The 12330-nt window shown below is 39.3% G+C and overlaps 1 protein-coding gene across 2 annotated transcripts in view; it reads left to right on the plus strand.

Moving 5' to 3' along the window:
• LOC114025952 (FERM domain-containing protein 3) overlaps nucleotides 1-12330 on the plus strand; it is a 335752-nt gene that overhangs the window by 217608 nt on the left and 105814 nt on the right. For both annotated transcript variants that reach the window (XM_027839493.1, XM_027839494.1), the window contains one exon: nucleotides 7365-7462. In XM_027839493.1, the coding sequence (XP_027695294.1) occupies nucleotides 7365-7462 (98 nt within the window). The remainder of the gene's footprint in view (nucleotides 1-7364; nucleotides 7463-12330) is intronic.

The following is a 12330-nucleotide window of genomic DNA, read 5'->3' on the forward strand; positions in this document are numbered from 1 at the left end:
TGAGCTAGATCAAAATCTTGCTAATTAGAAGCAGAGTTTTATATACTGTTTCCTCTTTAACAAAAACCCATTTAAGTCAGAAAAATAGACTCCGTTTGGAGAAAGGTCAGTTCAAGGGGTAAAGCTATCACATCATCATCTATTCTGGGAAGTAGGAGATTGATTTTGTATAATATGAAGGAGGCTGCTGCCAATGAAAGTTTTGTGGCCAGGTCGTTCTCTCCCCAAATGCTAATATACTTGAATTATGCTGGGGCAGGGGAGTGAATATCAGAGAAGTAGTCTAGCATGGGAGAAGCTTGAGAGATCAGGAAATGATTGGTGGCCAGCGCTGGGAATGATCTGAGAAATGAAGACATGTCTTAAAGAATTGGGAGGGGTATCTCAAAGGTCAGGAAGTCAATAGTTTTAGGCCAGAAGGCCAGGTAGTTTGAGTCAGGGTTATCCATCAGTTATTTAGTCAATTAGCTTTTATTAAGTGACTATGTGCCAGCCCCTGTGCTAAGTGTTATGGATACAAAGAAAGGCAAAAGGCTGTCCTCAGAGAACTAACAGTCTAATGGGAGACACAACATGTAAACAACTCTGTACAAACAAGATATGTACAGGATAAATTGAATATAATCAGTTATGATATAGAGAGGAGAGGCTTAACTATTAAGACATCGGTGAATAGAGGAATGGAAGTGGGTCTGAGCTGAGTTGAGGAAACATTTACCCTTCACCCTGTTTGATAATTCTTGGGAGTGTGTGGCCCAGTACCATTAGGTGTTCATAAGGGACGTTTGCAGCTAAAAGGAACATTTGTGTTGTTGTTCAGTCATTTTTCAGTCAGGTCTGACTCATTGTGACCCTATTTGGGATTTTTTTTTTTCATTTTTAGACAATTGGGTTTAAGTGACTTGTCCAGGGTCGCACAACTAGTAAGTGTCAAGTGTTTGGTCTAAGGCTGAATTTGAACTCAGGTCCTCCTGACTTCAGGGCCAGTGCTCTATCCACTGTGCCACCTAGCTGCCCCTTGGGATTTTCTTGACAAAGATAATAGAATGATTTGCCATTTCCTTCTCCAGCTCATTTTATAGATGAGGAAATTGAGGCAACAGGGTGAAGTGACTTGCCCAGGGTCACACAGCTAGTAAGTGTCTGAAGTCAGATTTGAACTCAGGAAGATTTGTCTTCCTGATGCCAGGCTGGGCACTTTATCCATTGCACCACCTGGCTGTTCAAAAAGGAACATTGGAGGCCCCCATATTTATCTTGATTCTGAGAGGACAGTGGTAGTTCTGGAATCAGAAAACCTAGATTCGTATTTTGTTTCTGACGCTGTCTTTGACCTTGGACAAGTCTCACTTACCATATCTATAATGTGAGAGGGTTGGGCTAGATAGATAGCCTGTGAGTTTCTATGTCCTTTATGTCTCTAAAACTATGGTCTTATTATGATCTGTGTGATTCCAGGGAGAGTTATATGGTGGAAGTGAACAATGATTCTGTGAAAGCACAACTCGATGCACCCCATTCCCCTTTCTTGCAGCAAAATAAAATAATAAAAACAATTGCTAGCAGTTATGTAGTGCTTTAAGGTTTGCTAAGCAGCATTATAAAGATTACCTCATTTTATCCTCACAACAATTCTGGGAAGGAGGTGCTATTATTATCCCCATTTTGCAGATGAGAAAACTGGTCGAATGACTTGCCCAGGGTCACACAGGTAGTAGGTGTCTTAGGTGAGACTTGAATTCAGGTCCTTTTCAACTCCAGGTCCAGAACACTTAGCCACCTAACTACCTAGCTCTGGTGACAGTTTGGAGGAATATGCATTGATGAATACTCATTGGGTATAAAAGTGCCATTATATATCACTGTATTTAGAAAATGGAACTTGGAAATAAATAACAGCCTGAATGAGCGGCGATAATTCAGACAGGTAAGAATTCCATGCATTTAATTCCTGTGTCTTGTCCTCATACCTTTAGTTTAACAACTTCCTTTGTCTTTTTTTTTTTTTTTTTGGGTGAGGCAGTCAGGGTTAAGTGACTTGCCCAGGGTCACACAGCTAATAATTGTCAGGTGTCTGAGGCTGGATTTGAACTCAGGTCCTCCTGGCTCCAAGGCTGGAGCTCTATTCACTGTGCCACCTAGCTTCCTCTTAGTTTAACAATTTCTAAAAGAGTCAATGCAGTCATTTATCTTATATGGCTCATAGACGTCATCATCATCATCATCTCTGGCAAATACAGTATTTATTAAGCTCTCATAGGTAAAAGGAACTAGCGAATTAGAATGAAAAATGGACTTGATATGATCAAGTATGTCCCATCAGTTCTCAGACAGTTGGTAGGCCAATGATGGACCGCCTCTTAAGGTCTATTGGGCTCATACTTTTCTATTCTATTTTGTTTAACACAGTTTGGTGCAAGATTGAATTTTAGAAGTCAAATCATATTTTATCTATTGGGAAAATTTTTTTAAAGGAAAGATTACTTTTCTTTTTTATTGATACCTTTTGTTCTTTCATTACATTCTGAATATACCTCTCTCTCATCCCCTACCCAGCAAACCTTCCCTTGTAACAAGATACATATATAACATTCTACACTTGTTGTCTCCCATCTTGCCAATAAAGAGAGTTATGTAGAAAGTCTTTTTTTGTAAAAAAATAATACCATCCTCTAGTTTCTTTTTGGTAAATATTTTTTTTTCTTAAAACAAGCTTGCTGAAAACAAATATATCTATTCAAACCCAGAACATGTATTCTGTTCATCAGTTAATTTCTATCTAGCTCAGAGACTAAGTATAGCAAGTCTCCAGTTTATTTGCCCAAGCCCAGATAGGTGTTGTCCTAACTGCCATCCGGGGGCCAACTCTCCCTCTCTCCCCACTGTTGTTACATGGTACTGCCCTTCTCTTCCTCTTTCCCTTTGTAGACTTCACTATGTGGTTATCTCTTTACCCTCCACCCTTCTCCTTACTATCTTCCTTCTTCCCCTTGCCAGTTCAATTCAGAGCAAGGTCTAGATAGCCAGGGGAAGGTGAAGTCGATGAGCATTTATTAATTTACTTAAATTACTAAATTACTTAAATTACTAAATTAATTAATTTACTCTGTGCCAGGCACTGTGCTAAGTGCTGGGAATAAAAATACAAGTAAGAAGACAGTTCCTGCCCTCGAGAAGCTTACATTCATATGGGGAAGACAGCAAAGGGTGAGGGGCAAAAGGGTCATGGAAGACAAATCTGGAAAGTCAGGAGTAGAGCCCACAGAGGAGTGAAGGAGTAAGTGTGGTTGGCCTTGGCACTTTCTCAGAATGGAAAAGAAAGGATAACTTTTACTCCTCTTTCACACTTTTTCTGCTTCTGCCCCTCCCTCTAAATCTCCTAAGCTCCTTTGACAAAGTGCTTATTGTAGGCACCAAAGCTGGGCTTTGCTTTGAGATATAACTGAATTGTAACTTTACTATGTTATGTCCCCAAAGATCCATCATTATTACCTATGTGTTCTTTACTTGAGAAAAGAAAAGTTGGGTTTGGTGTATTGGTGCAATTTCATTGTTACTGTTTTTTTTTTTTTTGGTTGTTGTTCAGTCATTTTAGTCATGCCTAACTTTTTGTGACCCCATTTGGGATTTTCTTGGCAAAGATACTGGAATACTTTGCCATTTCCTTCTCCAGCTCATTTTACAGATGAGAAAAATGAGGCCAACAGGGTTAAGTGACTTGACCAGGGTCACACAGCTAGTAAGTGTCTGAGGCCAGATTTGAACTCAGGTCTTCCTGACTCCAGGCTTAGCCCCACTGTGCCACCTAGCTGCCTCATTTGTTATTGTTAGTAGGTAGTAAAACCCTCTAAAAAATAAAAACTCTTGGAATCAAATTATGTGCTTGATTTAAGAACAGGATGATATGTTCTTTTTGCTGTAGGCCCCAGAAGGAGAGAACCATTAGTTGGAAATAAGAGATGGAGCAATCCCTGGGAGCCCAAGGAATCTAAAAAAAGGGGTGAGGGAGGGATGAACTCAGATCTCAAGGCAGAGTAGTGATACAGTGGAAAAGATGTTATGTTTAGTGTCAGAGGTACTGGGTTCAAATCTCAGATCCTTACCTACTACTTCTGACCTTGGACGTGTGATTTAACTTTACCTCTCTATGTCTCAGTTTTCTCAGCTGCAAAATGGATTCTGGATAGTGGATTAGGTGATTTCTAAGGTCTCTTACACTTTTAGATCTATGATTTATGACCTTTGTGGTCCCTAGCAATTTACACTGGTAGGAGGACTTAACTCCCACTTTCTAATAATACCTTACCCTTTAACCATCTGGAATATCCTTTCTCCTACTTGTCCCCCCACCCCCCTCACTTCCATAATCCCTCTTCCTTCCTCTCCCCCCAAGCAATCACCTTCCCTGCCTCTGGGAGGCATTACCAGTAGCCTGGAGCTTTCTCATTGCCTAATGGAGTCAGGGAGGGAATACCTAATCCCACTCAAGAGGTGGTGAGGATATGTAGTCCTGGCATCCCAAGATGAAATTCTTAATGCATTTTCCTATTGAAATATTACTATGTATTATGGTTGGATTGTAGGATAATATTAGTATTGGTTTGGTTTATAGGGGAGACATGCCTTTCAGGTTGCAAACAACTTAAAAATGAAATTCTGAAGGCAACCAGTCATAACATGGGACCATGTATTCTATGTGAGGTCTATAAAATTTCCTTCTTTGAAGAAATTTAGAGTAGACTGTTTAATTATTTAATTAATAATTACTTCTTTCATTCAACAGCTGCTTATTCCATATCTCCTATGTGTAGTATACTGATAAACTTTTGTTCATGGAAAGTTAAATACAGTCATGTGTGGAGGGCGGAGGCTAGATAAGTTAGCTTTTCCAAGTCCCCTGGTTTCTGCCGAAGAAACAGCTATTTTAATACTATTCATTAATATATAAAGTCAGTTCTGTTTCAAGTTGTGTTAGGACCCAAAGTTCAGTGGAAACAGAGCTCATGTTATGTAGAGAAAACTGAGCCTTAGGGTTGTGAAAGAAGATGAATATTTTATAGACACCAAACTTTTTGTCTAGTCAGAAACAGAGGGATATTTGTTCTTTTGTTTTTCCAAGTAAGATGAAATTGTAAATGAAAACTCCACAGTGGACTCTGTAAATTGAAAAGAATTGAGCAGAGGAACATAAAAAGAAACAATATTAGACACAAAGACTGGCTGTGTTGCTTGTGTGGAAAATGGTGTGACTAACTTATCTTTGGAGGAAGGTAAGTTGAGTAACAACGACCAGCAGCTTCATAGGTGGAATTGTAGGATTGGCATTGGGAAGGAATAGTGCTTTTCACTCCATTGATAACGTGGGTAAATCCAAGACCCATAAACAATTCAGACAAATGTGATAGAAGTACAGCTAACTCTCACTGACCTTTCTAACGGCTTCGTCTTCGTCTTCTTCTTCTTCTTCTTCTTCTTCTTCTTCTTCTTCTTCTTCTTCTTCTTCTTCTTCTCTTCTTCTTCTTCTTCTTCTTCTTCTTCTTCTTCTTCTCCTTCTCCTTCTTCTTCTCCTCCTCCTCCTCCTTCTCCTCCTCCTCCTCCTCCTCCTCCTCCTCCTCCTCCTCCTCCTCCTCCTTCTTCTTCCTAGGCAGTGGGGTTAAGTGACTTGCCCAGGGTCACACAGCTAGTAAGTGTTACGTATCTGAGGCTACGTTTGAACTCAGGTCCTCCTGACTCCAGGGCCACTACTCTATCCATTGCGCCATCTAGCTGCCCCCTCTAACTACTTCTAAGGGCAGTGGGGCCATGGGTGATGCTGTGGGGCAACTTGTGCCTTGAAATTTCTGGCTTTTAATCCTTTTGCTCATTTAGCTGTGCCTTGGAATGCAGAAAACTCTCCCTTTCTCTTCTTGGCTTGCAGTATTATCTTTCTTAATAAAATAGGACGTAAACAAAGTGACCCATACTGAGAGTGTTTGCTTAGGAAATGTCCTGCTACTTCCTACTTCTGAAAGCATTTATATTTCAAATGTAGTGTGAGTAGGAGATAGGTTAACACATTTTCATCTGCTCCTGTCAGATTAACATTTCTGTAATGCTTCCTAGGATGTTGTGGCCAGTGACCCCACTGTGATGTTTTGGGTAATCCTGGCATAAGAATCCATATCAGGGGTGGGGAGCCTGTGACCTCAAGGCCACATGTGGCCTTCTAGGTCCTTGGGTGTGGCCTTTTCACTCAGTCCAAGTTTTACAGAACAAATTCTTTTATTAAAGGGTATTTGTTTTGTGAAATTTGGATTTAGTCAAAGGGCTGCACTTGAGGACCTAGAGGGCCATATGTGGCCTTGAGCCTGCAGGTTCCCCACCCCTGGTCTATATAATCCCCTTTTAGGTGCTTCATTAGTTTTAAGAGATGTGGTCACATAATAGCAGATTTGTTCGTATTTGACCATGTTACCATCTGGTAAAGGCTGCTACAATTTCCAAGCCAAATCTGCTGCTTTGGGATGGCATGCTTTTTGCGTGGACTCTAAGACTTATACCATACCTCAGGAACTGAGACATGTTCTTCAGAAGCTCAAGTTGAAATGGACTTCCTTTAAAATGACAGCAGTAATCACTAGAGACTTTTGGTGTTGAAATACATGACCCCAGAGACTCAAATCTTGAAAAATGAGGTATTAAGCCAGATTTTCCTGTTGTCTGGCCATGCCCTGGTTATATTAAGTTTGGATTTGTTAGCAAAATGATTAACTCTTTCAGTCACAATGGGACCATTCACTAAATTGACAGTTGAGTGGACTTAAAGCATGTTGTTGTTAATGGTAGCTGATAAAACAGGATTGTGTGATCAAGAGAGCTTTTACTACGGAAAGGAGAGGGGATAGCATTCACTAAGATGAATGAGATGTATGCTTGTTCTCAGTGAGTACTTTTTTTCCAGTCCTTTTTTCTATTTGAAGGACTAAAGTGTAAGTGGGTCATAATTTCATCTCGTCTTGCAGACAGCTCTGAAGATGCTACATCCATTTGTTGTATATAAGTTCAGCTGAATGAATGGAGCTGCCAGGGCCTGTTGGGAGCTTTCCTAATTAACTCTTGGCTAGCTGGACACCCTCATCTTTTGTTCACTGTTCTTAGGAGACTTTGAAAAGGCAAAGTACTTACTATCAGCTTTAGGAGTTCAACAGAGCTGCTTAACCACAAACTGTTAAGCTTTTCCCAATCCAAAAGTCCCTCCATCCCAAATGGTTAATTCTTATGATTAGGGCTTAATGTATCTTAAATGACTGTTCAGAAAATTGGTACAAACCTAGTACAACAAGTAAATGAAAAACATGCAATTTTTTCCCCTTCTTGTATTGCAGGTACCTTTTATATTTGCAAATTAAAAGAGATATTTTCCATGGTCGTCTGCTGTGCTCCTTTACAGATGCTGCCTACCTGGGGGCCTGTATTGTTCAAGGTAAGTGTATGACCTGTAATATGGTAAAAAGGAACTCATGCTCCCTTGCCTGACCCTCCCTCCCCACCACATTTGTTGTCAATTAAGAAAAGAGCAGAAGGACTGGAGGGTTTTTTCCAGGATTCATTCAGTTGTCCCCATATCCCTCTTTAGTTATGCATGAGAACTCTGAACTGGAGCAGAATCAATGACAAGTTCATAATTGTACTGGAAAACCTAAAGGCTTTGTTCCCTTTGAGAACAGGGGGAGCTCCCAGCTGAATGTTCTTCTCCAATTGCTTCTTCTTCTTTAAATTTAAATTTATTAATTTTAAAATTGAATTAAATTAATTTTATTTTAATTCATTATTTTATTTTAAATTCAATTTTAAAAATTTAATAAAACAAGCATTTTCATAACATAGTACAATAAAAAAGATGATTGCACATGAAACTGCAAATTCACTAGGTACAATGTGCTATTCCTTTTAAATATACAACAAAGCTGTCATGTAAATTTCCTTTCCTCCATTTTTTCCTTTTGTTACCCTGCCCTCCACCCCCCCCACCTCAGAGATGGCTACCACTAGACACAAATAGGTATATATATATTATATATAATAAATATGTAAAATTATTCTATACATACTTCTATTTATCAGTTCTTTCTCTAGATATAGATGGCATCTTTCTTCATATATCCTTTATGGTTACTTTGCGTATCTATCATAGTCAGGATGATTTATTCACTCAAAGTCGTTCTTAAAACATTATTGCTATTACTGTATACCATATTCTCTTGGTTCTGTTCATTTTGCTCTTCGTTATTTTGTGCAAGTCTTTCCATGTTTTTCTAAGATCATTGACTTCATCATTTCTTATAGCACAATAATATTGCATCACAGTCACATACTATAGCTTGTTCAGCCATTCCTCAAATTGATGGGCATCCCTGCAGTTTCCATTTCTTTGCCACCTCAAAGAGAGCTGCTCTAAACACTTAGAGTATATAGGTTCTCTTCCTTTTTCCCTAATCATCTTTGGAAACAGACCTAGTAACGGTATTGTTGGATCAAAGAGTATAAGCAGTTTAATAATTCTTTGGGCATAATTCCAGATTGCTCTCCAAAATGGTTGGATCAGTTCACAATTCTACCAACAACAAATTAGTATCCCAATTTTTACACATCCAGTTACTTTTAAGAAGACAAGGAAGGCCCTGAACGGTATACTGAATCTAAGGATTCAGTAGTGTCTACTAGTGCTTTGGCACCTCCTAGGTAGAAGTAGCATATGGTTTGCAACCTCAAACCTCTGCCTGGGACCTGCTTATGTTGAATTAGTGGAGAGGACATGTTCAGTATCTACTAGTGTTGCTATGGCCTTTGTGACTGGCAACCTGATGTTGTCAACACTGACAAATGGGGTGTTCAGCCAAATTTTTCCTGGTTCAGGGTAGTTAGTGTAGTTTAACAGCCAATCAGAATGGTTGCTAGCTGATTTAGTCCTGATTGACAATTCTGCCTGCCAGTTAAATTGGTGGAAGGAGGGAGAAGGGTGTATTTTCTTCATCTTGTGTTTTTATTGTTTCTTTAAGAATTTCTGGGTCTTAGTTAAGACCAAATTCCTGAGTGTGACATTGAGGCACGACCATTGAATACCCATCTAGACCATGGTACCTACCTACTAGACCAGTGCTATTCTTTAAAAATAAGTCCATTCAAAATAAAATGAGTTCTGGCTATGAGGCAGAGAAAGACTTTCTCTTTGGGTGAGGTGACTAAATAGCCACCCACTGTGATCAAATTTCTCCACTACCTCACAAACTGGAGTTAGAATGTCTCCCCCTTTCATTTGGGCAGAACTTTGATGTGACAAGTTAGTCAGTCAAACATTTGGTGAGCCCTTACTTTTAACTATGCTCTGAGTTGAGTAGATGGATACCTACTCTGTGGCTTTGTCAGAGGAGTTCACCAGGGGAGGTCCAAGGGTGGGGGCTTATACAAAGAGAACGCCTTAGTGAAGCATTTTTGCTTGATCAACAAAAGAGTCATACTTAGTTCATTGATTTTTCTGCTTAGGAATGAGCCAGCAGCTGGGTATCTAGAGAGAATGACACCATACTCATCCCAGTGTTTCCCTCTGGATATTTTTTTGTAATGAAGGAGGAGGTTTGAGAGAAGCCAGTCTCTGGGGGTTAGTGGTGATCTATTGCTGTGGTGATGTTTCCTGTGGCTAAGCTAAGGGACCAAGTTATGCTGCTTCTTTCCCTGGAGTCCAATTGAAAAGACAGCTGCAGGGTCAGTCTGGGAGGGCACAGGTGATCCAGTCTCATGGAACATGAATCTTAATGATATATTTATGAGCTGAGGGAAAGAGAGTGTGTGTGTGTGTGTGTGTGTGTGTGTGTGTGTGTGTGTGTGTGTACCCAGGAACTCTAAAATAGGAAAATGATTAGCTTAACTAATTTTGTGTCAGTCAAGGTCCAATCTGCATGTAGTGCCTTGTACTTGTATTGGCTCCACTAAGGAAGATGCGATAGTCATTGCCCTACTCAGAGAACAGCTTAGATATTCTTTTCCAGTATATCACTACCACAATCACCTACCCCATTTTTTTGAAGGGAAATCTCAGCCATGTAAAAGAGTAGTTTTGACCTGATTCTCAGGTGCTGTATAGCTCTGAAAGGAATCCTGAGGGATTTTCTCCCCCTTCTTTCCTCCCCTAGCAGTAACCAAAGAGTCAGAATCAGATTTTGGCTGAGGTTTCAGCACTGATGAAGATACCCTGGTTTAAGGCACTAGTAAAAAGTGCAGTGTTAAAGTGAGGGGGATGCATTTTCATTGTGAGAAATAAGAGGTCTGCTTCTGATGGAATGCTAATAAAACTGCCCTTGAATTGAGGCACTTGGCAACACAAATCTTATGGAGATGGTACAACCTATGGAGATGCTTCACTGAAGATGCTTCATTCAAGCTGTTTGAATTCTCCAGAGACTGAGATATGCCATGCTTTGCAGATACATTGTGTTACAGAGAGCATATTGTTTAAATATATTTATAAGTTTAAAATAATATGGGCCTTTGTTTCAGGGAGAAGTTTGGGAGCATTAACTGCAATGAATAATTTCCCCAAGGCCATCTGGGATAGTGTAGAGTAGTGTTTAGGGCACTGGACTTGGAGTCATAAAGACCTGGGTTCCTATCCTGCTTTAGACACTTACTAGCTGTGTGACTCTGTGCAAGTTACTTAACCTCTCTGTGCCTCAGTTTCCTCATCTGTAAAATTGAGGGGTTGGCCTCTTGTTTCTAAGGTCCTAGAAGGGACCTATTATATGATCCTTATCTTTTTCAATTCTTAGCCCAGTTCATGGTCCAATTTGACTCAACAAACACTTAGGAAGTAACTACTATGGGCAAAGTATTTTGGTAGGCATTGGTGATACAAAAAAAAAAGGAAAATAATCCATTTGTAGTCACAGTCAAGATCCATATACTGTTAGACCAATTCAATGGGCTGCCCACTCTATTGCATGTCATTTTCTGGACCATAGGCAGCTGTCAGTCTCTGAATGTTGCAGGTCACCCCAAGGGCAGCTCACTATTGGTGATGGATTGCCACTTACTATCAATGGAGGAGTGGGGTCAAAGATATCATCAAAGACATAACAGAACAGAAAAAGAAGGTGGCCCTGCCCTGTTGTGAGAACAATGAATTGCATTAATAATGGAGACAGTTGTCTTCTCCTTTAGCATCCATAATATGCGTGGAAATCTAGACAAATATCTTTGTCAACAGTCAGTGATCTTTGTGTATTGTCTTCCCCCATTAGACTGTAAGCTTCTTGAGGGCATCAAAGACTTTTTCATATTTGTATTCCCAGCACAATGCCTGGTACATAGTAGATGCTTAATAAATGTTTATTGGCTATTGACAAGGTATCAAAACTTTAATAGCCTAAAACTGCACTAATTTTTTTGGGACAGCCTGTATCATGCCAAATTGGAGACATATTAAAAATGAATAAACAAATCCCTCTATTTTCTTGTCATCCACATATTAATAATTCTAGTCAAGGTTTAACTGTGTCAGGGAAGATAAAAACAGACAACTGAGAATCCAAATTCCAAACCAACCAATGAAGTTTTATAATGTATTTAGTTATTTGGGAATTGCTACCAGTACACCAAGGACAAGCTCAAATTAGGCCTTCTAGAAGGAAACTATTTATTTTTATATTTGAAAGATTACATACTTCTACAAGAAATGTATCCTTTTTTTTCTTGCTAATTTTATTGAACATTAGCCCTTCTATTAGCTTCTATATGGAAAAAAGATTTAAGAATGGACTTGGTGATTGCTAAGGTTTCTTTCAATTTTAAAATTCTGTGATTCTGTTGTTCCCTTTTTCTCAGGTAAGGAGGCCTTGTGGCATAGTAGACAAGAGCACTGGTTCTTGAGTCAGAGGACCTGGGTTCCCGTTTTACCTCTAATATTTACTTCCCAGATGATATTTGTCAGATCACTTTCCTTCCATGGATATCAGTTTTCTCAGCTGTAAAATGAAGGGGCATGATAGTCTCGGAGACCCTTCCAACTCTAGATTCATGATCTTAAGAAGACAAACAGTTGTTTTAGTAAAATCACATTTTGTTCAGTTGATCCTTCTTCGGCTTTTGGGATCATTTGCAAATGCAAATAACAATCTTTCTTGTTAGCACAGTATACTATCCAGAAGGCAGCCTGTGTGCTTTAAAAGTATGAGAAAATATCACTGTATTTGCTTTTTCTTTTCTCTTTCTTTCTTTCTTTTTCTTTTTTCTTTTTCTTTCTTTCTTTCTTTTTCTTTCTTTCTTTCTTTCTTTCTTTCTTTCTTTCTTTCTTTCTTT

Source organism: Vombatus ursinus, unplaced genomic scaffold, assembly GCF_900497805.2.
Source record: "Vombatus ursinus unplaced genomic scaffold, bare-nosed wombat genome assembly UNPS02014832.1, whole genome shotgun sequence".
NCBI classification, from domain to species: domain Eukaryota; kingdom Metazoa; phylum Chordata; class Mammalia; order Diprotodontia; family Vombatidae; genus Vombatus; species Vombatus ursinus.